This window comes from Pseudopodoces humilis, chromosome 10 (genome assembly GCF_049639895.1).
Source record: "Pseudopodoces humilis isolate 2021_Gansu_Grassland_sample_001 chromosome 10, ASM4963989v1, whole genome shotgun sequence".
In the NCBI taxonomy this organism is placed as follows: domain Eukaryota; kingdom Metazoa; phylum Chordata; class Aves; order Passeriformes; family Paridae; genus Pseudopodoces; species Pseudopodoces humilis.
Window position 1 is genome coordinate 3,845,190 of NC_142209.1, and position 25,931 is coordinate 3,871,120.

The 25,931-nt window shown below is 56.0% G+C and overlaps 2 protein-coding genes across 4 annotated transcripts in view; one reads left to right on the top strand and one right to left on the bottom strand.

The window, feature by feature from the left end:
- Nucleotides 1–8,485: 8,485 nt before the first annotated feature.
- On the bottom strand, nucleotides 8,486–22,027 carry BRINP2 (BMP/retinoic acid inducible neural specific 2). 3 transcript variants are annotated; one of them, XM_088060659.1, is made up of 7 exons: nucleotides 21,924–22,027; nucleotides 14,769–15,130; nucleotides 12,258–12,780; nucleotides 11,798–11,903; nucleotides 11,196–11,432; nucleotides 10,785–11,007; nucleotides 8,486–10,460 (listed from the first exon to the last, which is right to left on the bottom strand). In XM_088060659.1, exons 2-7 carry the CDS (start codon nucleotides 15,062–15,064, stop codon nucleotides 9,344–9,346), a joined length of 2,502 nt encoding a protein of 833 aa, XP_087916785.1. In that variant the 5' UTR covers nucleotides 15,065–15,130; nucleotides 21,924–22,027; the 3' UTR covers nucleotides 8,486–9,343. The 3 variants fall into 3 exon arrangements, with proteins under 3 accessions (XP_087916785.1, XP_005528763.2, XP_087916784.1); XM_005528706.2 differs by lacking the exon at nucleotides 21,924–22,027 and having other exon boundaries at nucleotides 12,258–12,448; nucleotides 12,590–12,780; nucleotides 14,769–15,421; XM_088060658.1 differs by lacking the exon at nucleotides 21,924–22,027 and having other exon boundaries at nucleotides 14,769–15,423.
- ASTN1 (astrotactin 1) overlaps nucleotides 21,607–25,931 on the top strand; it is a 57,543-nt gene continuing 53,218 nt past the window's right edge. Inside the window, exons 1-3 of the mRNA XM_088060485.1 lie at nucleotides 21,607–21,798; nucleotides 21,929–22,269; nucleotides 25,009–25,448. Of these exons, the coding sequence (XP_087916611.1) occupies nucleotides 21,607–21,798; nucleotides 21,929–22,269; nucleotides 25,009–25,448 (973 nt within the window). The remainder of the gene's footprint in view (nucleotides 21,799–21,928; nucleotides 22,270–25,008; nucleotides 25,449–25,931) is intronic.

Genomic DNA, 25,931 nt, shown 5'->3' on the forward strand with positions numbered 1-25,931 from the left:
ACAGCCTGCTTCAAAGTAAGAGGCGGCACTGCCAGAATAAGAGTGAACCAGGCGGGCAGAGGAGGAGGAGGAGGAAGGCTGCTGGGTGCCAGAACTCCAGCTGGGATGGGGCAGGTGTGAGTCCAGCAAGGAATGGCGATGATGGCATTGCTGTGAGGCTGGAGCAGCTTCTGGGAGAGGGCAGGACACCAGGTGCAGTGGAGGGGGTGGAATCTATGCCTCCCCCTGCTCTTAATTCTGTACCAGACCTGTTTTTCTGTACTCATTAGCTTTTTCAAACTTCCCCAGCCCTGCCTGGGGACCTGGCACCAAGAAAGTTTTTAGAGCTGAAAAGGGGCAGCATTTTCTTCTTTGGGTCAGTGGTTTCCTCCCAGTTTTTAAGTGGTGGGGATGGTGCTGCAGGTTAGGTGTTATGGACCCAAGGATGGCTCTGGGACAGGAGCAGGGGGACAGAGCAGACCTTCCTTGCCAGCATGGTCTGGCTGTTCCAGCTGTAAGGGCTTTGTGGTACATGAAGGGATGCATAAAGCACTGCTCAAGGTTTGACCAAATCAGAGCTTCTGGTTAATGGTAATTAATGGCCAGGTGGAGACCCCCTGGGGCTTTCTGGCTTTGTTTTGCCCATCAGCGCCAGGGAATTCTGTGTCAGCAGCTCTGGGAGGCATGGGCTGCATTACCCATTGCTTTGTGGGTTGCATTACCTGGGAGAGGAGCAAAAACAGAGCAGAGGTGCAAAACCTGGAGGTCCCCATGAGCAGGGGAAAGCTCTGGCCAGAGACCACCCTCTGATGCCAGCCTGCTGCAGAAATCCTCCTCCTCTCTCCTGCTCCCTCTCCCTCTCTGCCCCTGCTGCCTTTCTCAGGTGCTCACACATGCACCTCTCGCTTTTCCTTTCGGCTACAGATGGCAGGCAGGAAAACCAGCCAGCCAGATGTGTTTTTCATAGCTCCCAAACCAGGCATAACTAAACATTTACATTTATTACCAATTAGAGGGGAAACAGACTGTAGTTTTATGTAGTGTATGTGTCTGGATATATTTCAGTTTGTGACCTTACTACACCCCACCCCCAGCAACTAAATCTCTCTTGGTTATGGGAAAAACCCTGGAAAGCATTCGGTTCCCATCCCAGCATCCATCACCTCGTGATTAGATGACGTGGATTCCACCACTTTGTAAGAAAGCCTGCACAGGGGTTTGCCCCTGGGTGATGTTGGGCATCCCTAGGGATGCCCCAGAGAGATTTCTGTGGTGGAGCCCATATCCATTTAGTCTATGTATGGCTGTGACCACACAGCAGCTGTCCATGGGTGGCTCAGGAGTGCTCAGAGCCCACAGCTCCTGAGCCAACATCACAGCAGCTCTTTAATGATGTGTGAGGCAACAGCAAAACACAAATAAATCCATAACCAGATGCTGAGCCTTGCTGAGAGCCAGAGAAGGAAGTGGGGGGATGGATGTGCACGGTGGTAGTGATGTCCCAGCCTTTACCATGAGGGTCACTAAGGGACTGACATCCTAACAAAGTCCAGATCCTGGCTGGCAGGGGGCTGACCCCCAGGTGGTCATGGTGCCACTGCAATCTGCTCACTTCTGTGAGGCCAAACCCTGAACCTGGGCTCTTCGAGGGCTCAGGACAGGGTCTGCATGTGCCCTTCAGGCCTTGGGCAGGCCAATGGATGCCCAGTCAGGTGGAAATGAGGACTTGTTGGTTCTGTGGGGATACTGGGTTTGCTGTACTGGGTCAATCATTCTTGATTCTGTCTCTGAGCAATGGTTAAGCTGCTAAGAAAAGCATCTCAATCTCCTTCAGGTCACCATCCTCTTGGCAAGAGAGGAAGGAGAAATGTAGTGAGGCCAGGGGACACTGGACAACAATGTTCTTTAAACCAGGCTGTTCCACATCCACCCTGGTACTGGGATTGTGCCCCCCACACCACCCCACAGGCACACAGTTGGGATGTGGGATGCTGCAGGCACTGACCCTGCTCAGCCTTCCCATGCCTCCCCTATCCTCCCAGCAGGTCCCACAGCCATCTCTTCATGCAGCCACATCCCAACTCCTTCCTTGCTCCCAATTTTTTTCCCACAGGGTGCCTGGAACTCTCTGTCAATCATGTTCAGAGCTCACCTCTGGCTGTGCCTCCTGGATCCCTGTGCCCACCTCTGCCGTTGCTCAGGCAACAACCTCTGGGTTGGATGCAGGGCTGTATTTCCCTCCTCTTCCCAGGGTGCTGCAGCTGGGGGAGCAGCCCAGACACAGAGGGAACGCCACAGGAGATGCCATGCAGCAGTTGTGTGCATCCCTCTGGGCATGCCAGGGGGAATTATTCCATCACAGGGAGCTTCAGAAATGCAATATTTTATTAGAAGCCCATTAAACTGTTCAAACAGGTGATTAGGAGAGGGGTGATGATGCACTCTGAAGCAAGGTGGGGGTGGATTTCCACCTGAGCAGGGAGAGCCATGGCTGGGGGGCTGAGGTTGGTTCTGCAGGGCCAAGATAAGGAATGAATAAAGCTGAGACTTGAAGGGGGTGGGGATGGGGGTGGAATGAAGGGCTGCAGTATTTTGGCAGAGCTGTTGGAGAGTGGAAGGGACCAGCCCTGGGGTAGAAATGGCCCACCCCAACCTCAACCCATGGAGGACTGTGTGGACATGCCTACCCCATGGAAGGCAGCATCCTGCCTTCATTTGGATGGGAAGCACCAGGTACAGGCTGGATCAAGGGTGTTACAAACCTTGGCCAACCTTTGGGTCCCTCTAGGAAGGAACCAACACAGGGAACGAGGCATGTGGGGAACTTTTGTCCAGCAAGGGCAGGAGAGGAGCAAGATGAGAGGTGCAGGATCTACTGCTCCACACGTGGATTTGTTCCATTATCCTGCTGATCAGCAAAAGCAGGAGACAGTTGGATTTAAGGTTAAAAAATAGTACTTTAGTTTTTCCCTCCTCTTCTGTAACTGTGTTGGAGTGTGACAGAGTGGGAGCTCTTGGCAGCTGGGATGTTAAATGTTTTTCCACATGGTCTCTTGATTATTAATGGATTTTAGCACTTGACAAAGTAGAAATTAGGAGATAAAAGCTATTAGAAACTAATTTGGGTAATCACTGATTCTGTTCCCCCAGGAGCCTTTCTGAGAGTATTGCTCCCAACACCACTGCCAAGTCTCAGGAGAGAAGGAATCTCTTTTCAGCAGACTTTCGTGGGCTTTGGAAGAGCCCCCTGATCTATGGCCAATGAGGAGATGACTTGAATGGAGCAGTCCCGATCCAAATAACACTCTTCTCCCAGGAGCCTCCTGAGATTTATAGGATTTTACATCCCTGGACACTATTTGGGGTGGTTTATGTGCCACATTTTTTTACTGTTATGCTGGCGAAACAACCATAGAATCTAGCTTGGGAAAACAAGGTGGGAGATAAATCCTTGTAGCGTGGGTTCTCCCAGCGATAAAATGGGCTACAGGTGGAGAAATAGGCCCTTGAGACCCTTTAGTTCCTTCAATTCCCATCTTCCTGAGTGGATCAATACCACCAGGGGCAAGGAAAGGGTGAGGAACCATTGCAGGGAATCACTTTAAGGGAAAAGCTGGAAGGTGGTAGCTGATGTAGCAACCACTGCTGATTTTTGAGGCAGATGGGCTGGGAGGGTTTGCATATCCCAGGAGGGTTTATGTACAGAGAAGAGGATGCCTGTAGGCTGGGAGAGCACTTTTAAAAATAATTTGACTGATTTTTCTCCTTCTTTCTTTCCATCCAGTCAGTCTCCACTCCTGGCATATGCAGGAGGAGCAAAAGGTCTGTCTTGCAGATGTTTTTTTTGGATTTTAATCCACCCTACAGGAAAATCCCTCCAAATTTCATCCCATCACCCCTCCAAAATTTGACCATCTCAACCCTTGGTCCAGGAGCACAGCCCAGAGGTCCTGTGGAATCACTGTCCTGGGGACAGCTCTGAGGGTCCCAGGGGGGCTCTATCCCAGGCAGGGGTCAGGGTCCAGTGGATGAGGTGAATCCTGCAGCCAGGCTGTGGATCAGCTGTGTCCCTGGCTCCAGCACAGCTGATTTACGGGGCTGTGCTGACACCCCAGGGCAGGGCACCCATATTTAATGGATGGGGATATTGCTGCTGGCAGCAGCAGCTCCCAGCCATGAGCTCAGGGGGGAAAAAAGCAATTTACCATCGTCATCCCTGGTCCTCTGCAAATTCTTCCACTTGCAGAACGGGGTGCAGTGAGAGACTTGATTTGATGAGGTCTCCAGGTTCTCTTTAAGAGCTGGGAGCAGCTGAGGGCACTCAAGGAGGCCAAGGGGTTGGGTGGGTGAAGTTATGCTTTCTGATTTTAGAGAGGAATTGGTGGGGAGGAAAGAAGGGAGCTGAGGAACTGAGACTGGGGCTTCCTGAGGTCCTCAGCAGCTTGAGTCATCCCAAATTGTCACTGAGCTCCTAGTGGGGACACAGGAGGGTGGCTGGGACATCTCCTGTGTGCCTGAGCTTGCAGGAACCTCCCTCTTGCCTGCTCCATGCTGATTCTCTTGCCTCCTTCGGAGACTGTGGAAGGAGGCTGAGGAGGAGGAGAGGGAGGAAGAAGCTGAGGTCACCACCATTTCAGGAGGTTGTTAATTTTCCCCTCATTCTCTTTAAGAAGTGGCCATTTACCACAGGCCCTGTAAATCCTTCCCAGAGAGAAAACACCAGGGAGCACGGCATGGGGGGATGAGAGCCCTCGATGGCTTTGAAAGAAATGGCAGAGAGAAAAACAGCCCACCATGGGCGAAGGGGGAAAATAGACTGAAGAAGAGAGAAGCTGAAAACATGCTGAAGCAGCTGATGACAGCCCAAACAGCAGGAGAAGGCTCCTGCCTGCCAATTAATGAGGCTCTGGTGCTAATTTGCCACCTTGACTGCACTTCTGAGCTTGTCAGGAGAACGGGGAGGAAAAACAAAAAGATGAGGCTAAAAGAGAGCCGGCGAGGTTTCGGTTTGCCTCTTGGCTGTGCAGGTGTCGCTGGGCTTCAGCGAGGCAGGGGAAGCAAGGGAAGCAATGGCAAACCCCACCAATCCACAAGCCTGGCGTGTGAAGAGAATGATGACGAGTTTCCACGGGCTTGCGTTGGCAGAGCAGCTCTAGGCCACGACTTAGGGATGCCAATTTCCAGGGGATCACATCCCACCATCTGCTGCATTGCTTGGGAGAGTGAGAGGTGATCCCATGTGTGCCCAGGAGCATCTCTGCTACCTGCAGTGAAACCCACTCAGGGGGAAGGAGCCAGAGCAGCCCTGTGCTGGGGCAGAGAGGGCAGCTTGGCATCTCCTGCCTCCCCCAGAAACGCTGTCAAACACAGAGCAGGTCTGCTGGCAGCTGCCTGGTGGTTCTCTGTGGCTAACGGAGCCAGAGGAGCCCTGGGCAAAAAAATGCTCAGTGTGAAGCTTCCTGCCAGGCCAAATGTCTGATTCCCTTCTTGCCCATCCTGCAGCCCAAACTCAGAGACCATGGGGATGCATTAAAAGCAACATCTGCACCAGTGTGCTGTTTGCATGCAAAGCAAAAGAGTTTCTGCCAGGGAAGTGTGTTACCTGGAACCCTCCCAGCCCTCCCTCTTCCTCCAGGATGTTTTCATTCCTGTGCATCCATGCTCTTCTCCCAGGCTGACACAGCATTAGCTGGGAGCCACAAGGGGTAAACTGAGGCAGGCTGGAGCAAGAATGCAGACTGAGCCTCACGGCCTCTCTCCATCCTGGCTCTTCATAGAAAAACTCTCCTTTGTGTTTTGGCCTGACACAGAGATGCTCTTGGGCCAGGAGGCTGAAGGCTCCCCCTCATGGCACACAGGGCTGGAGGCTCAGCCAGCACTGTGGAAAAAGGGTGAAGACAGGAGGAGGAAGAGGGTGCAGGTTACCTAGGCCGAGCTGTGGGCTGTTTGCTCAGGTGCAGCCCATCACAGCCCAGCACTGTCTCAGGCTGGGAGATGGAGCTATAGGACCAGCCCCAGCCTGGGGGCCATGAGCTCTGTCTGCCCTGGGAGAGCTGTGAAGATAACCCCATCCTGCTGCCTGGGCTGGGGGTGAAACATCCTGGCCTTTCCCTGGCTGAGCTGCTGAACAAACGTGTCTGGAGGGAAGCAGAGTGTCTGCAATCAAGTAAGTGAGGAGCTCAGCTTGTTATTTAAAGGCCATTTTCTGGCTTTCATACTGCAGAGAATCTCATATAAACACCCTAGAAAAGGACAACCCCAACCACACCAGCTGTTAAAACCTAATGGGTTTGATGCTGAATTCCTGGTTCAGGGTGGCACGCTGGCTATTTCCATCCTGGGGTCAGATCCTGCAGGTGCTGTGCAGCAGCAGCTCTCAGCCGTCCCTGCTGCCATCAGCACTGTTCTGTGCAGGGGAAAGCACTGCAAGGTAATCAAATGCTGACCCCCAGTTATTAACCTCGTCCTTTTAATCACCTCCATTGAGCGCCTTAATTGCTGAGCAGGGATGGGAGGACCTGGCTGCTCCCACCTGAGATTCCCACGCAGCCTGGCAGTCCCCTCCCAGGGTATGCACGCTGCTGCTGCTGCTGCTGCTGCTCTTCCTTTAACTCACACACATCCCCAGAAAAGGTGGAAGCTGTTCTCTCCCCAAATACAGCAATTTAGCAGCCAAATTCAAGGAACCAACTTTGTTTCTCTGTCACTGAGTTAGAGGGGGGGTGCAGCCACATGGTGTTGGGGGTGGATGACCAAGGCCTCTCTGCCTGTCCCTGTGCTTCCCAAAGTGGTGCTTTTTGCTGAGGCAGGGCAGTGCCAGCTGCCAGCCTTGCAATGCCATGCACAGCCTCATTCCTAAAGGGAATTCTCTCCCCTAAAGGGGATTTGGGCAAAACTTGGTGCTTTTGGGCAATAGATTACAGATCTTGCTGGGGGCCGTGGAGAGAGGAGAGTGCAGCCCCAGGGGCAACTGCTGAGGATGCAAAGTGCTGATGGCTCACCCTTCCAGCTGCCTGCCTCATCCTACTCCCTGCTTTTTATTTTCTGCATCCACCTAAAAGTAAATGGTCTTCATCCACCTCTCTCCTCATGCATGGGACTGTTAGGGCATCACCTGGCTCCATCTGGAGCCTACACAAGGCCAGACAAGTCCAGGGTCCATCCCTTGAGGGGTACACTTTGAGGTGCTGCCAGTCATCCCAACAGCTCTTGCATTCATGTTCAGGTGGGTTTAGGATGTGGGACTGGTTCAGGGCACTGAAAAACATGATAGGAAATGCTCTGTCTAGAGGAGATGGGATGGAGCTGAGGAATGTTAGCTTGACACACGGCCCACATGATGATGGGGAGAACCCTAGAATGGTTTGGTTTAGAAGATACCTTAAAGCTCATCTTGTTCTAACCTTCCACGGACAGGGACGCCTTCCAGTAAACCAAATTCCTCCAAGCCTCATCCAACCTGGCCTTGGACACTTCCAGAGATGGGGCAGCCACAGCTTCTCTGGACAACCAAGAAGTGATGAGATAGGAGATGTACAGCAGAAGCCAGAATAATTTCAGTAGCTGGGAATCATCCCAGCAGCTCTGCCTGCTCAGGAGCACTGCCTGCCTTCGTGCCTGTGCCCTCCCCATTCCCAGGCTGATGTCTGGGGAGCCCAGAGGATGCCTTTGACTTCTCATTTCCTCCTGGTGTGTTTAATTGCCTGATTTTTTTTTTCCCTTTAGGACTGGGAGAAAGAGAGGAGAGGTGGGCAAAGGAAGACAGATGTGTGGAAAATAGAAGTCTAGGTGACAGATTGAGGGCTGCTATAACCACAATAGCCAGCTTGATGGATTGATAGATTAGACAGGGAATATAAATAGCAAGTATGGTTTATCTATCCCCGTTTTATTTTCCTCTTGTCTGTCTCTTTATCTCTCCTGGTGTTATTTTCCTCCCTCTTATCTCTTTATCTGCCCAGCCTGAGGATGGAGGAGAGGTGGGTGACAGAAGCAGGATGGATGAGCTCGGATTTCCACCGCCTTTGCAGCATCCAAACAGACAAGTTTTGCCAGCTGTGGAGGATTAGGAAGCAGCCTCAGATCTGCACACTGATACACTTTTCCCACCCCTCTCCTTTCCCCTGCACCATCCCCTCTGTCCGTGTGCCCTCCCTTAGGAATACTGTGGTTGGAGGGTCAGCTCCTTCCTCTCTCTGGCTCATCCGTGGCCGAGGAATGAGGGCAGCCACTGGAGCAGTGAGCTCTGCTTGTCTGGGTACCCGGTGTTCCCATCTGACAGCCGGGCAGCTCTGCTGCTTGATATTCTGGTCAGGCACCGAGTACAGCAGCAGCAGCAGCACCGGGAAGAAGGGAGGGAGGGGAGCCACCCAGCACGGGGAAAGCCAGGGCTAGCGATGACAGTAACTGTTCTGTTCTTTTCTTTCTTTTTTTTTTGGTTTTTTTTTTTTTTAATCTCAGTTGGTTTTGGTTGCTCTTTTGCTCAAAAAAGGCATTTTTTAAAAAATATATTAAACAGATACATTTTACTAAGATGTCTCTTGGCTCGAGCCACTGACAAGAAATGACACTCCCCAAATGAATAGGCTTAAAAAAACCTGTCCCCAACAAACCAAATAAATAAATACATAAATAAAACATTTTCTTTTTTTTTTTTTTTTCCTTTTGCATTACGTTTTTTTTTGTTGTTGTTGTTGTATTTTGTTTTGTAGGGAATCGTGGCCCAGAGGTCTCCACCGGTGTCTGTGATGGCAGCATCCCCGGCGCAGGTGCCAGGTCCTTCCCAGGCAAAGGGTGAGAGGGTGCCTCAGCACTGCAGCAGACACGAGGTGCTCATGGAGAGGCCCCAGGGGAGAGCTGCTGGGTCTCCAGGGCTGGCTCTGTGGACCCCCAGCACCGGTGAGGGTATGGCTGCAGGATGGATCACGGGGGATGCAAAGGTGCCAGTAGAAACCTCTTAAAAAGACTACAAAAGTAGAGTGGCGAGGAGGCTGCCACTGGGGGATCCTTACGGTGGGTTAAGCACCTGCTCTGGTGGGACTAGCAGCTGCCTCTGGCCTAGCCACACCCCCTGGGCCATCACCACACCTCCCCAGCCACCCCCGTGGTGGCCACAGTGGCATTGTCCCCGCACTGGGAGCCACTCTGCACTGCATGAGCCATCCCTCCTCCTCAGTCCCACTGGCATCCTCCATCCACTTGAGCCCTGTGTCTCTTTGGCCAGTTGCTGGGTGTACCATGGAAGCACGCAGTTGGCACTAAGGTAAGGCCTAGATTTAAATTTTTAGGGTGGTTGTTTCTCTCTCCTCCCCAGGAAGTCTTTCCTCCCAGCCCCCTGGCGCCGAGGTCCGAGCGCTCCCGGCCGTTAGCTGCACAGCTTGCCCGTCTCCTGCTCCAGCGCGTTGGGCAGTTTGGCGTTGAAGGCTCTCAAGGAGGACTGGATCCTCGCCACCTCGTTGTTGGCCAGCTTGAGCCGGTGCCGGAGCAAGCAAGTGAAGAGGTCGAGGCGGATTTTGCCAGGGGGTGAGAGCCTGTTCACTCGGTCCCTGATCTCCAGCAGCTGGAGCATGGCTGAGTCCTGGGAGCCCTGGGTGTAGGGGTAGTCCAGCTGGAGGATCAGGTCACGGATAGCGTCTGGCTCAAAGGGCAGGCTGTAGCCAAAGACTTGCAAGCTGTTGATTTTCATGTACCCCAGGTTCTTGGAGGGATCTGACATCTCCAAGGGTTCATAGTAGATTGTCTCATTGGAGCTGTCATCCAGAGACTTGATGCGGCTCCGCAAGTAGACGTGGACCGTTTCGAAGAAGGTCTTCCACTTGTTGCCCAAGGTGATCGTCCAGTTTTGGCACTGGGCAGAGGCATCCACGGTAGTCCTTTCCCAGTCTGGGAAGCTGCCCTCATTGACAGGCATGAACCAGCTCTCCGAGTGGCTTCCCCCAAAGGGGTTGACATAGATGGCCATGACGGGCTCCAGGGTGCTGTTCTTGGTGAGGCAGATCTGCAGAGAGAGGGCCAACATGACGTGAACCAGCCCGGGCTTGTACTTGTTGCTCTTCAGGGTGAGGAGCATGCGCTTCCTCCAGGAGGGGTCGAACCAGCTGCCCAGGCGCATGTCGTTGCTGATGAAGATGGAGTGCACCTCGATGCGGCTGTCCCGTTTCTGCAGGAGGTACTTGAGCTCCAAGTCCTGCAGGTCGGTCTCCAGCCCCAGGTAGTGCTCCAGTGAGTCGGCCACCTCAGGGCGGCAGAAGCCCTGGGTGAGCACGTAGCCGTGGTTGCAGGTCCCGCAGCGGGTGCTGTTGTCCTGGTCACAGCTGGCACAGGCTGGCCCCTCACCCAAGGCACACGGAATGGACCCCTGGCAGGAGGGCTGCTCGGAGGGACAGCTACAGCTGTGGCTTTCTTCCAGGAAGGTCCCAGGCACGGTGGTCTCGCTGCAGTACAGGAGCGACTGTGCACGGCTCCACCAGTAAGGGAGGGACCTGGTGCAGAGGAAACACAGGAGAGAGGCTTAGATGGCGTCTTTTGGGATGCGACTGACTTTCCCTAGGGATGGAAGAGCTGCCCACCTTGTGTTTGTTTTCTGCTCTGCTGAAAACAGCATGAACCAAGCCCCATTTTTCACCTTCAGGTTTGGACCTGACCTCTCAGGGCTGGTACAGCCACTCCTGCTGCCTGCTCACCCCCAGATGTCCCTCCTAGGCAGGAGCTTCTCCAGTTGCAGCCACAGAGAGGTAGCCCCTGGCTCTGAGCCACCCTTGGGGCATGGGGCAGCGTCCCCAGAAAGGGATGCCATGGCACCCTACCTCTCCTTCGGCAGCTTGAAGCGAGGTTGGCGGTGGCAGCGTTTGCTGAGGTTGAAGAGCCGCCGGATGAGCCGGTAGGTTTTCCTGGACAGCAGCTTCAGGCTGGTGCCCAGCTGTTGGTAGCGATGCTGGACATCCAGATCCATGGTCCAGAAGTGGGAGATGGCTGTCCTGTTCAGGAAACGGTCTGTGGGGAGTCTTTTCACCAGGGCCTGAAACTCCTCTGTGGGGAGAAGGAGATGGCATCAGCAGACCCTGGCAAACCGGTGATGAAGGTGGAGCTGAGAGCAACTTCCCTCCACCTGAGCTCTGAGGTCTTCATGGTGAAGAAGACCACCCTGGAGACCCAGCACCCAGCCTGGGCTGCTCACAAGGGGAAGGAGATGCTTGGTGTCGTCTCCCCAGCCTCACCTGACTCCTCAAACTGGCTGTGGTGGCTCTCCCAGGCTCGCCCAAGCTGGGCCAGGCTGCTCTCCAGCGCCTGGATGTCGGCCTCGGGGCAGTTGCAGCGGGGGAAGGCGGGCTGGCACTGGCAGCGGCAGTCGCTCCGGCGGCACACCAGCTCCCCGGCAGAGCCGCAGGCGATGTAGCTGAGGGCGGCTGCCACGAACCTCTCCCGCAGGTAGGAGGGGAGCACCGTCTGCAGCCCTGCGAGAGGGAGCAGCCCCGAGAGCACCAGGGCACGCACGGATCCCCTCAAACATCGCCTGGGTGAGGGGGGCACGAGCCTCCCTCCTTCCTCCCCCCTCCCCGGGCTCCCACCCTCGCACGATTATCATATCAATTGCTGTGGAGCCGCTTGTCTGGGCTCTGCATCGATCTCGGCTCCTCTTGGCAGACAAGCAACAACCTCATCCTGCCCAGCTTTCATTATTTTCATCCCCTCTCCTCCCCAGCCCTGAAATTAGAAGCAGCATCTCATGCCAGCATCCTCCCCTGCAACCCCCTGTGCACCCACAAGCATCCCACGGTAGCACTTGTCCTCCCCCACATCCCCACGAGCCCAGTCCTACCTTGGAGCTGCACTTTGTTCTCAGGGCTCTGCACCAGGACAGAGCTCACCGAGTCCAGGTTGTCATAGTTGCTGCAGCCGAGCGGCCCTGTCCGTGTTTCTGTCACCTAAGGTGGGGACACGCAGGTGGTCAGGGATACAGGAGGGGACACAAGGTTCGCTACCCCGCTGAGAGTGCCGCAGATAATCCCTGACCCCGCTGGCCAAGCCCATAGCCCTCATAGCAGGGCGATGGTCGGGAGAGGAGAACTAATTATCTGCTAATTAGCTTGTTGACAGGCCTGCCCTGCCTGCAGCCCGCTGAAAAACGTGCCTTTTATTAGCGTGCCCAATTTCCCATAAATAATGGAAACGTGTTAAGTTTCCCTGCTCTCTCCTCTCTGGGTGATGCTGTCTCAGGTCCGGCCAGCTGCGAGGGGCCGTGGTGAGGCTGCTGTGTCCCTGGCCGCCCCCCTGCCTACCTTGATGGCAGCCGTGGCGATCTGGATGTGGTGCAGCCGGCGCAGGGTGCTCTCCCGGTCGATGAAGTAGGAGGCTGCCAGCTGGTGCAGGGTCTCCAGCGAGACCCCCGAGCTGTTCCCAGCCCCCCCCGCAGGCTCTGCCCTCCGGCTCAGCTTGCGCTTGTCCACAAAAATGGTCAGGGACTCCTCTCCTGGGGGGGACACGCGATACTTTGGAGAGGCTGCTGGGCTCCCCCTTGTTTCTCCTGCAGTGCTTATCTTCCCACTCTCCCTCCTGCGCACAGTCCCAGTGCAAAGGGGGGTGAGCAGGGCCGAGCACCCCCAGCACTCACCTCCCAGCGTGGCAGCCAGCAAGAAGTGTGTCCCATACTTTTTGATGAGGCTGTCGGTGATCTGCTGGGGGCTGGGCCGACGCCCCAGCAGTCGGATGTTGCGGATGAATTCAGGGGCCAGGGGAAGCGGAAGGCTGAAGAAATCTTTCCTCTCCAAGGCCAAATTATTCACCTTCCAACGAGCAAACTCTCTGTGGGAGGAGAGCAGCAGTGGGGAGAGGGTGTGAAGTGGGTCTGGCCACGGCACACGGATGCTCTCCTTCCTTTTGTCCCCAATTTCCAGCTCAGGACAGGTGGAAAACTCTGGTTAGAATCATCCGGACCTCCTCCACTTCCCAGGAAGTGCAGGACCGGCTGCAGACACTTGCCAGCTATGGATCCGGCCAGGACAAAAGCACCGTCCCTCCCTAAGCCATTGATGGTGATAAAGAGCTACAAGCAGCGGAGATGCCTGATATTGATTAATCCAGCACCTCCAGAACGCATTAATCACAGCCCAGGGCAGGGCTAGACCCTTTTCCAACCCGTTGGGCTGGTTGGATCTCATCTCTCCTCCAGCCCTGTGCCTACGGATCCAAGTGAAAATCCAGCATCTGGGGGTATCATGGTTTTAAATCTCAGCAGCAATATTTTGTGGGAAGCTGGAGGTGGGTCCCCTCAGAGCTCCAGATGGGCTGTGAATGTGCCTCCCTGGCCTTGCCCAGCCCTAGGGAGCAGCTGCCTAGCCTGTCAGTGCATCCAAAACCCCATGGCCTTGTAAACAACCGGCAGCAAATTTCAGCCTAATCTTTGGCATTTTGCTCTAATTAAAACCAGGCGGTGCCTTTCAGACAGCTTTACCAAGGCTGGATGGGAAAAGAGGGAGAGGGAGGGGTGGATGGGTGCAAAGCAGCAGCTGCTGGGCTTGGCAGATGACAAGTTGCCTACCACCATGACTTTTGGGCCCAGAAGATGGGTTGCAGGGGCCAGTGGCAGAGCTGAGGATGAGGCAGGGAGGATGCTGCCTCTCCCCTTGCACACACACTCCCTAGGGGCTGGGGTTCCAATCTCCCCCGCTTCCATCCCAGAGGCAAAGCAAGCCCCGAAGGCTGATAGTAGGTTCTCTGCCTCCAGGGAGGTGTGAGCCAGCAGCTGTCCCTCTGGCTGCTCCTTCCTGTCCCACCACCGTCACCAGCAGCATCCCTGGAGGACGAAGGTCCCTCGGCATGGCAGCGTCAGCACACAGGAAAGAGGAGAGGAGCTCCCTAGGGGTGCCGGTCTGCATAACAAAGCTGCAATCCTGGCACCCACGTCAGCATTCCCGAGAGGCCTTGGCCAGGCTTTGCTCTGCTGCTGAATCCCCCCAGGGCTCAGCATCGGTGGGGAGTGAAAGGGAAAAGGGCTCATTAGCCAGAGGTGACAGCCCCAATTAGGTGCAGGAGGCTGTGGAGTGGAGTGGAGTGGGTTTCCCACAAAGGCTGTCACGGGTGGCCCTTTGCTGTGGTGAGTGGCCCCACTGCTGCCAAACCTGTTTTTCTGCTGGCAAGAAACCCCTCCAGCCTTGGCCCCCATTCATATAGCATCCCACTGCAGCAGTCCGTGGGCTGATGGCTCTGGGGACATGCCAGGGGGTCAGTCAGGGTGGCTCTTCTTGAGCCCCAGCAGCATCCCAGCTACTGCCAGTCTAGGCAGCTTCAGTAATTTGGCAGAGAGATGTCTTTGTGCACAGAAAATGGACAAAAGAGCATCTTTGTCCGAAGGGCCTGGGAGGTGGACACCATACACACACACTGCCCCTTCTGCTGTCCCCAGTTTCCACCTCTGGGCAGGAGATTGGTAGGTAGAAGATGTCCAAAGGGACTGGAGTACACATGAACCCATCCAGCCCAGTGGGCTCTGTGCCTCCTGCCATAAGGGCTGATTCCATCTCAACCTGCGCACTAAATCCCTCCCAACTCAGGGCAAATCCTGCCTGGAGCCCGGCCTGGCCACACCATGAGCATCCTCAGGGGGGCTGCTATTATATTCCCTGGAAAAGCAGCATCTCACATCCACCCACCCACTGTCTGTCCCAATGGACAGCCTCCTCCTGCACCTGGGGGTCTGCTCATGTGGACTAGAGAGGATCTGCCTCCCCTTTGCCGTGCCCCCATAGCCCCCCACCCCTCAGCCCCCTCTCGGGCTGCCCACAGCCTCTCACCTGTAGATCCTGTACCTGGTGGTGAAACCCTGCCGGTAGCGCTCCATGAAGTCCACGTACTCCTGAGCTCGGTAGAAGGGTCCCCGGTCGGTGAGGAGCCAGTCGAGGGGCGCCCGGACGGAGGGAGAGGAGGATGAGGAGGAAGAGGAGGGGGTCGCGGGGGCTGCATGGCCCTGGGGCACGGTGCTGCCCGCCCCGCCGGCCACTCCCCAGCGGCAGCAGGCGCTCAGGGCCAGCAGGGCCAGCGGGAGCATCGGCGGGGGCCCGTCAGCACGTGGGAGGTCCTGCCGCCCCATCCTGCTGCTGCCCGGCCGGCTTCTTCATTCTCTCACCCCGCGGCGATCCTCCGGGACAGCCCCGTCCTGCAACGTGAGGACAGCGGCGTGGATACAAACCAGGAGAGACCACAGCCTTTGGAATGCTTGTCGGGATGCTGACAGAGGGAAAGCAACGCTCCCGGGAGAGCCACGCGCCATGCACGGACTGGTCATGCCACAGGAAATAAGTTTATGGGGTTGGGGGTGCTGGGTGCTGCTGAAGTTAAATGAAATCCTGGCTGATGATTGTTTGAGGAATTTCTGGCTTTTTCTTTATGTTTTTCTCTGCAGTACATCAGCCTGTCAAGCTGAGCTTGCTGCTGTGGGGATGGTGGGGAGGGCTGCCTCTGCACCCTGCATTGTGGGGATGCATGGCAGGAGCACGTGCAGCTCATTTCAGGTGGGGCTAAAAATAATAATCATGGGGAGCTGGGAAAATGAGCTTCTCCAGGTATGGACTGGATCACGTGTGGTTGATGTTAGACTTTTCTTTGTGTTCTGCTGATGGATGGATGGATGGATGGATGGATGGATGGATGGATGGATGGATGGATGGATGGATCTCCACTCCAAGGTTGGCTAGGCTGATGGAAGTAGTGTTTTGAGTGCAAAGTAAAGATGGAGCTTTTCTGGCAGCAGCAACCACAAGGCCAGAGCCTGAATTTGCCAGTGCAAGTGGGAGATGGGGAGCTGTAAGGTCTGGCCAAGGCCAGGTGTGCTGTGAGGCAACAACAGCTGTTTGTCTCAAAACAGGGACCCCACTGCTGCAGTACTGCCAGGGAAGATGGTTTTTATTCCAAGAGGGAAGATGGTTTTTATTCCAGGAAAGCAGCTGTAGCCCAAATGCCCATCCCTGCTGAGCGCACACCAACCCTGCGTTCTCCCAAACAGGGCTTTGCTGGATGAATCATCATGCTTTAACATGTAATAATATGTTTTTTCAATTTTTTTGCTCCATCTCTTCTATTTTTAAACCCTTAAGGGTGCCCTTTGATTACACTTTCTCAGCTTCTCACTGAGCCCTCGAGGCTGGGGCCCTGTGAATTTTAAACAAAAGCTGAGACTTTCACATCACCAGACCGGGTGCCAGGGCAGTGGGGTGGGCAGGAGCAGCAGGCAGGGCTTATTCTGTTCCCCCACACTCTTTTTTCACGTGTCACCCTGGTTCCTCCCAGCCTGGCAGGCAGACACATAACAGCCCTGTCACTGCCTCCTGCTCCTGGCACGTGGAGTCCCCCACGGCCACGATGTGACCAAATCCTGGCCCAAACCTGTCCCATGCTGGGGTGGGGAGCAGGCAATGCCAGGCTGGTTTCCTCACTCTGTGCCCCAAGTGTTGGAGGGGGAATCTGTCACCCCCAAAACACGGCGGGATCCGATGCCAGATTCCGGCTGCCCCGTAATCCTCCCTGCCTGCAACCAAAGCTGCGCCGAGGGGAAGCAGGCAGATGGGATGCAGAGTCTGCCTGAAGCAGACCTGCACTTTGCTCCTCTCCCCAGGAATATCTGCTGGTACAATTAAAAATTAACGTGGCCTGGGGACCAAAGGGATCCTCAAAGCTCAAGATTAAACCCCACCAGGTCCAGCCTGCAGCCATGGGTTCTGCTGCTGTGCTGAGCCAGGACCAGCTGCCGTGTCCAGGAGAGAATGGTGGGAGCCAGGGTCTGGCAGTAAACCTCGTGCAGGGTTTAGATACTGACCATAGGCTAAACCCTCAGTGATTTGATCCCTTTCCTACACAGCAAGGAGGAAAGCAGCACTCTGGATCTCAGCTGAGAAGCCAAGGGAGGGTAAAGCATCCTTGAACAGCATCTTTCTAAACCCTGCCCATGGAAACACACTGTTTGTAGCATTAAATATGGCTGTGACAGCAAAACACCTTGTTTAAATATCTGGTGTGCTGGGACTCTGCCTGTTGCCTCACAAACAGGCTTGGCACACCCTATCTCCTCGTCCCCTGTCACCATCCATGGTTGGTTTTAAGTGGTTCCTGTCACACCTCCAGCTGAGGTGGGGCTGGGCAGGGGCTGCTCCCTGGCTGTGCCTCTCTCCCCTCTCCCTCCACACAGGTCTGTAACAGCCTGGGTCTTACAGGGGATGTTAAAGGGGATTTTAAGTGGCTAAAGGAGATGCATTTCCACAGGTGCCATGGGACATTGGCCTCATCCATCACCACCACAGACTGGTAGGGTCAATTTTGCACCAACCACTTCACTACTCTCCCTTAGGCTTTCCTAGTGTAAATCAGAAGGACACAGAGTATCCTTCCTTTGATTCAAAGCACAGAGGGGATTTTTTTGGGGTGGGACACACACCAGGCAGAGCACTGTCTTTTCCATCAAACCACCCTAGACATTAAATGCTTCCCACCAGCACTAAGCAGCCCCCTGCCACTGCCACCCTGGGGGACATCTTCATGTGCCTTCACCAAGAGAGGCTTCCCATGCTGTCCTTCCCCTCCAAATCCCCTCTCCCACCACAGCTAAGGCAGCAAACATCTGGCTCACCATCACGGGGGTGTGTATTATGGATAGACCCACTTTGGGCCACCTTTTCCCTTAGGCTGTGGTCCCTAGACCAGCTGGAAACCATTCCAGCCTGCTCTGATGCCTTCCCTGGGGTGCTCGTTCCAAGATTAGAGGCTGAGCGTGGGATGTTTCCTTGTGGCTACTTCATGTTTTACTACAGAGCAATAAATATAAGATTTGATATTTCCAGCACCTGGCCAGGGCAAACTGGTGCAAAACCAGTAAGATTCCCTCCTGGTATGAAGCAAATTTTCCAGCCTTGCTAATAAAAAGTGAATAAAAAAGCTTCCAGCCAGCTTTTATTCACGCATCCCTCTTATTCACACCGTGTGTGCCGGTACCTCCGAGGGAGGCTCCTGCTCAGGGACAGGCGCTGACGCACACCAGCACCCTGCCAGCAGGAACTGGAAGTCCCAAGCCAGGCAGGAACGGGCAAGGAGGGCCTGTGTGGGGGCTGTGCTGAGCTATGCAGCAGCTTATCCCCCACGGAGCAGCCTTCCTGCACCACTGTCAGCTGGGATGATCTATTTCCTCCTATCGATCAGCAGTTATGAAAATAAGTATGTGCAGATATTGCCATAGCTCTGTATAGTCCTCAGTCCCTACAGCTGGGGGGAACAGGCTCTGATTTGAGGTGGGGGGGCTGCACTGCTGCTCTGTAGGGTTGGGGCAATGTTTTCCAGGGTGCACCTCCACATGCTCACACCGGGATCCTCCTGGGATGCTGGGGAGAGTAAAGCTCTTTAGAAACAAGTAAACCCCTTGACCTTACTACTAGAGCTGGAAATAACTTTCTAATCACTTTTCCTTGATCCAAAAAAATGAAGATTTGATGAGAAGCATCTGACAACTCTTTTTTTCTTCTTCCTTTTGATTTAGGGTTTTGCATCACAAAAGTTGGAAAACTTCCAGCTTGTTAATTTTTTTTTTCTCCTCTTCCCCCTTCTATAAAAACTCTGAAGCAATGGAAGTAGAGTGTCAAAGCAAATATTCTTGGCAATTTTTCTAGGACCACAACCTCTTTCAGGACCAAGACCTCCTGAGCTCCTTGCAGCCCCCTGTGTCCCCGTTGCCTGCAGCAGAACACCCCGGTATTCCCCCAGTGATGGCTGATGCATGGCCCACACTGTCACTTGTCACGAGCTACATCTTAAAGAGAGCTTGTGGCAATTTCTAGAGGCACCCCCTACCCTGGGGATGGCAGTGGGGTCGCTTCTGCAGTGGTGTCCTCATCCAAAATAGCTTGAGAGGCCAAAGGAGGGATGTGAGATGGGGGTGCTCAGGTAAGCTGCAAAAGCCTCCCTCTACTGCCCTTGGGGCTGACAGTGACAGCAGCAACATCCTCAGCCTAACATCGGAGTTATGCCGAGGTCCCGCTTGCTTCCATGCCGACGGCATCTCCAGAGCCAAGCGCTCCACCACTAATCAGGCTGAGTTCGATAATTAAGACGTTAGCTAATTGTTAGGGACATTAGCATTGATTTGTGCCCTTTCATGCTGCAGGAGCAGATCTCGAGATACAGAAACTGGGAAGCATGCACTGGGGAGAGGGGCAGCGGTATTTGCCAGGTGCAGTTGGGAAGCACAGGAATATTCCAGATGGACTCTGGAACGACCCCTGTGCACGCTGAGCTGAAGCCCAGAGCCAAAGCAAACCCCACCGTCTGTGGCAGGTACACGATACCAGCTGGTGGCAGAGCTGTGGGATGCGCCCAGACACAGGGGCTGGTCCCTGGGGCACAGTGGGAGCAAAGGTGCTTCTGTGCCAGAGCGATGGGGAGGGGTCTCGAGCTCCCTGGGGATGCCTTAGTGGGAAGGAACATCAAACCTAGTGACTGAGTCACCTTCTCATTAAACATGGAAAAGCTTTATCAAATTAAGGCCACTTAAAAGAGCTTGGGCAAAGGCTAAGTGCAGTTTAGCGTCTGAAGTGGATTGACTCAGCTGAGCCACGTCTATCTATGAATTCATGCAGGCGCCCAGGCCACCTCTTGCTCTGCCGCCTGCACACCTCGGCACAGACATCCCAAAGGGCTCAATTTTTGCAGGATGCTCCCATTGCTCCAGAGCCACCAGTCTCTCCTGGCTTGGTGGAACTCACCTCCCCTACAGCCAGCCCTGCCTCTCCCACTGTCTCCTCTGCCCCCTGCTCCGGCTCGATTACGGCTTGCAAGGAGCTGCTGCATCTCCGGGCTTGTATCCGCACGCTCCCAAGGAAGCGCCAGGGCCTCATTGATCTGCCGGGGTCATTACGAGAGCGAAGCAGGCACCGCCGGAGCGACAGCAGCGCGGTAATCGCTGGCAAAGTGGGCACGGCGGGGTGCTGGCAGCCACCTGGCAGCCGGCCTCGGAGACACGGCGGGGACAGCCACCTCGGAGCCTCCCGTCCTGCCGGAGCCAAGGGGCTGGAGATCACAGCCGTGCCTGGGAACAGATTCCCGCTGGGCTCCCGCGAGCCACCCTCTGTAGCCTGTTCAGTACTATAGCCGCGGGACTCCAAGTCACTGCCCTCCTCTCTGCTCCTGAGACTGGTTAGAAAACCTGTAGGACTCGATGCCTTGGGCTCCTTTTATTAGCTTTTCTTCACATCCTCAAGAGCGAGACACTTGAAGATGAGAGTAAAGGAAAATAGCAGAAAATCCCAGGACTCAGGGAGCCAAGGATTTGCATAAGACATCAAATGAGTTGAAGCCCGGGCCGCTGTCAGGGGAGATGGCAGCTGCGTGCAGCGAGTCGCACCAGTGCCATGTGTTCTGCCCTCTGGCTTTGCACACCCGAGACTTTCACACCTACAGGCAAAAAGCCTCTTAAATAAAGAAATGTGCAAAATACAATTTCCTCCCCCAGCACAGTGACGGCAATAGCAGCTCCGGCTTCCCCACCTTGTGCTGAGCTCTCAGACCAAAGAATCCCTGCAGGTGGATCTTTGGGACTAGGGAAGAGCATCCCTACACGCGAGGGGATGGGGAATAAGAGCAGCCCTGTGCACAAGGGGCCCGGGAAAGAGAGCAGCCCTGCAGCCTCCTCCCCAAGGGAGGATGGCTCCTTTCCCCTAACAGATCCTGCATGCCCAGTACCATCCTCATGCAGGAGCTGGGGGCAGTGCAAGGTGAGGAACACTGCTTCCCTTCCCTGCCTTCGCACGAGTGACAAGTGTCACGGACAAGCAGCGATGCACAAGTGTAGCTCAGCATTAGCGGCGCCGGATAAATAAGGTGGTGGGTGGCTGGTGTTGGGCAGAGAGAGGGAGCCCTCCTCTGGGGTGTCAGAGCGTGGCCACTCCCCTTTCCAGCATCCTTTTGCTCCCCAGGTCTCCAAAGTGTCACCGAACGGCCACCAAAGACAGCTCCGCTTCGGAAAAAAGTGCAGGGGCCTCCTTGCAACATCTCCGGGCTGGCAGGGACCCTCCTGGCTGCTGACAGAGAGGGGACACTGACATCTGCCGGCAGGTCCCACCCGGCCCCGCAGCGCCCAGGCTCAGCGTGCCCGGCCCCGGGACCACAGCGGGGGCACTCTGGGACCCGCCACTGCCGCTGCAGGGCGGCCACACGCGGGTCCCCTGGGGAGGGACAGGGCGGGCTGAGCATCCCTGCGCCAAGAGCTGATGCTCTCCAGCGCTTTAAAGACACAGTTTTGTTTCTCACTGGAAAGCCGAGCGTTTAGGGACGGGAAGGGATCCTGGCAGCGGGGACCCCCCGGCTCCCGGAGCGGTGCCGGGCGGGCGCCCGAGGCGAGCGAGCATCTCCCGACGGGTCACACACCCGCTGCCCGAGCCGATGCTCCGGGTGGTGGAGCGGGGCCCTGCGGTGCGGGGAACGGGCGATTCCCCCACAGGCTATTGATTGATCGGTGCCCATCGGAGAAATGTGTGCTTTAACATTTGCGGGGCATCTCCCCCGGTCCCTGCGGGCGCGGGGTGTGTGACACCGGCATTTCACACCGAGCAGCGCACTCGGCACACAGCAGCAGGTCCCGGCATCCCGGGCATCCCGATGATCCCGGCAGCAGCCGGTGCCAGCGGGCCGGCAGCAGCCGCCCCGCACCTGTCGGGCCCCGGAGCGGAGTGGCCCCCGCCCGGGAAGGACTCGGTGCCTTCCCCTACACCCGAGCTCGCCGGGGAGGCTGAGAAGCGAGCCCGGAGTGGGGACACAACTTGGCCAAGGTCACCGAGCGAGCCGGCGTTGGTAGCCGGGATCTCCGCCCTTGCGGGGCCGCCGCTCACCACCGCTTCCCCGCCCCACCACCGGCGGGACCCCACTCCGGCTCAAACCCCGTCCCACAACTCCTCCCCGCGACCCCGCACACTCACCCCAGGCTCCAAATCAGCGCCGGCGGGGCACCGGCCGCCTCTCTTCGGCGTCCCGCTCCGATCCGCTCCGGCTCAGCGGCCCCGGGCGCTGCCCCGCCGCCTCCTCCGGGCCGCGCCATGTGCGGGCGGGCCCCGGCGGCCCCCCCCCCATCCCGCGCTCCCCTCAGCCCCTCAGCCCCGGCCGCGCCGCCGCCGCCGGCTCCGCGGGGCCGCCGCGCCGCGCCGATAATATATGCAACGGCCGCAGCCAATCAGAGGCGCCGTCTGCAGCCCCGCGCGTCCCCATTGGCCGAGAGGGGAGGGGTGGGGCGGGGCGAGGGATCCCGCTCCCGCCTCCCGACCCGGGGTGAGCGAGCCCCGGGAACCCGGGATCGGGAATGAGGATTGGAAAAGAGCCGAGAGATCATCCCAAGCCTTGGGATCGGGAATGGAGGGATCATCCCAAACCTTGGGATCGGGAATGGAGGGATCATCCCGAGCCTTGGGATCGGGAATGGAGGGATCATCCTGAGCCCTGGGATCGGGAATGGGGATTGGAAAGGAGCCGAGAGAGCATCCCAAGCCTTGGGATCGGGAATGGGGATTGGAAAAGAGCCGAGAGATCATCCCAAGCCTTGGGATCGGGAATGGAGGGATCATCCCGAGCCTTGGGATCGGGAATGGGGATTGGAAAGGAGCCGAGAGATCATCCCAAGCCTTGGGATCGGGAATGGAGGGATCATCCCGAGCCTTGGGATCGGGAATGGAGGGATCATCCCGAGCCTTGGGATCGGGAATGGAGGGATCATCCTGAGCCCTGGGATCGGGAATGGGGATTGGAAAGGAGCCGAGAGATCATCCCAAGCCTTGGGATCGGGAATGGGGATTGGAAAAGAGCCGAGAGATCATCCCAAGCCTTGGGATCGGGAATGGAGGGATCATCCCGAGCCTTAGGATCAGGAATGGAGGGATCATCCCGAGCCTTGGGATCGGGAATGGAGGGATCATCCCGAGCCTTGGGATCGGGAATGGAGGGATCATCCCGAGCCTTGGGATCGGGAATGGGGATTGGAAAGGAGCCGAGAGAACATCCCGAGCCTTGGGATCGGGAATGGGGATTGGAAAAGAGCCGAGAGAACATCCCGAGCCTTGGGATATCCGGGGTCGGGAATGGGGGATTGGAAAGGAGCCAAGAGATCATCCTGAGCCTTGGGATCGGGAATGAGGATTGGAAAGGACCTGAGAGATCACCCCGTTCCCGTCATGGGCAGCGACACCTTTCCCTGCACCAGGTTGCTCCAAGCCCTGCCAGCCTGGAGCGCTTGCAGGGATGGACATCCCCAGGTTCTCTGGGCAGCCTCATGTGCCGGTCATTCCCAGAGAGCAGCAGGAAGGCGCCGTCAGGGACACCAGATTTAGTGTTCTCCCATGGGTTTTTTTTATATGTGTTCTATTTATCCGTCTGTGTTCTTCACACCTCCCACCAAACCCTTTCCAGCTCCTCTTCACGAGTCCTTAGGTATTCCAGGGGCACTGCATCCCATTTCCAAACGGGAGGGTAGAAAGAACCTTGGTGGAGACACCTTCTAAATAATTCAATTGCACCTTTTCTTTTTGTTTTTTTTTTCTTTTTTTTTTCTTTTTCTTTTTTCCAGAATGAAAAAGCTCCTTTTAATGAGTTTGTCGTGAAAGAAGAGCAAAGGGCCTTCTGGTCATCCAGCAGGATTTTCCTGTGCTCCCCAAAAGGAACACAAAAGGAGGACCACGTCCTGCAAAACACTGCTGCTCATTTTTCCTTATTTTTTCCAGATTTTCCTCCCCCAATTTTCCCCATTTGGTATTTTTGTTTGTTCAGGGTTTTTTTGTTTATCTTGGGTTTTTTTTCTGATTTTTTCCTGATTTCTCCTCATCCTAAGCCATAAGTGCTTCACTCTGGTTGTTGAAAATGGGTAATTTTTGGTGAGTGTGGTTCTTCCTGCCCAAAGTGTCATGGAAGTTAAGAATATAGGGGGTTAAAAATACAGATCAGTCTGGGGAAAAGCACCCACTTGGTGCTTGGGGTGTGTGGGACACAGTGCTGTCCCCCCTCGATGCCAACCCTGGGGCGTGTTCAGCTTTCACAGCTGGCACACGAGAGGGAGCAGGAATTTAGGGAAAACCTCACAAGGGGTGGTGGAGAACTCTGCAAAAGAAAAATTAAAAGAAAAAAATCACAAGTATCTGCTGCGTGTGGTTCTCTTTGGAGGTGCCAGGTGGGATGGGGCTATGTCCTCATGAGGAGATGGTGTGGAGTTGTCAGGTGGGATGGGGCTATGTCCTCATGAGGAGATGGTGTGGAGTTGTCAGGTGGGAGCTCTATGATGCTTCCACATGCTGTTCCAGAGTTGTCCGACATCGGGAGAGTCCCAGGGGGAAAACCCACACCAGCAGACCTCAGCCTTGCATTCCTGCTGGGATGAGAACTGGGCATTTCCCCCACTAGTGGAAAAAGAAAACATTTTCCATCAGATTTTGGCTGCGGTGGGGACCACAGGTGTCTGCAGGAAGGTGTGGCTCTCAGACAGGCTGTCAGTGCTGCTTAGTGCTCACTTAAAGGGTGTGAAAATAGAAAATAAAAAGCATCCGGATCCGGCAAAAAGATCCAAATCCAGCAGGTTTGGGGTTGCCCTTACACTCCACATATATATATGCACATACACATGTATATATATATATATATATATATATGCACACATAGAGACAGTGATGTATATTTAATATGGACTTGGGGGATTTGGAGGTCTGTGACTTCTTCTGGGGCTTTGGGGTCCATGGCTTCTCCTGGGACTTATTTTGGAGGTCTGTGACTTCTGGGATTTTGGAGGTCAGCGATTTTCTCTGCGGCTTTGGGTTCCATGACATCTCGTGGGGTTTTGGAAGTCTGGGATTTCCCCTGGGGCTTTTGAGGTGCGGGGATTTTGGAGGTGCGGAGATTTTGGAGGTCCGTAATTTCTCCTGGGCGGTGGGGGCCGTGGTACCTGCGCTCTATTCTCAGTGCAGAAGGAGGCCGGGCAGTCCCGCATCCCTCCTGGCAGCGCATCGCTCCGCAGCTCTCCCGGTTTCCCAGGGCTGGAGGGGGGTGCAAGGGGGAAGCGGAGGCAGGGAGAGGCGGGGGGCCGGGGGCTCGGAGCCGAGCAGCGCCGCACGGGGAGGCGCCGGTCCGCGGTCCCCGCCCCTCGCCGCCGCCTCCCGCCCGGCGCCGGGAGCGGGCGCGGGGCTCCAAGAGGGCTTGGGCCGGGCGCTGCCCGCTGCTGGCCGGCTGCTGCCTGGCCGCGGGCAGCGGCCCCGCCGAGGCGGCGGCGGAGGCGGCGGCCAAGGAGCTGGAGTGCAAGCTGAAGAGCATCACGGTGTCGGCGCTGCCCTTCCTGCGGGAGAACGACCTCAGCATCATGCACGGCCCCTCGGCCGCCGAGCCCAAGCTGCTCTTCTCGGTCCGCAACGATTTCCCCGGCGAGATGGTGGTGGTGGATGACCTGGAGAACACGGAGCTGCCCTACTTCGTGCTGGGTGAGCCTGCGGGAGCGCGGCGGGGCCCCGAGCATCCCCGGCGGCGGGGCTCCTCCCTGCCGCACCGGCAGGGCCGGTTCTCCCCGCTGCAGCATCTCGGCCCCGGGGCCGCTTCACCCGCTGCAGCATCACGGCTGGAGATGCTGCGGGCCCGGGGTGCTCCGTGCATGCCAAGGTTGTTCGTCCGCGGGGCTCGTCCCCGGCTCGATCAATGGCCAGCGGAGGCTTGTGCTGGCAGGAAGCCCGCAGTCTGCTCCCAGCGCCTGGAGGTGAGGGCTTCTGCTTTGTCTGCCCCTGAGCAGAGAGTCACCTTTCCTGCAGCCTGATGGAAAAACACTCCGCTGCCCAGTATATCCCATCCTGCCTGCGTGTGCGGCCCCCAGGTTTTAGGCTCTGGCCTATTCACATGGTCTGGGTGGTTCCCACCTGCTCTTCATTCACTGGGTGAGGCTTATCTGCCCTTATCTCATGGGCTCCTTAAGT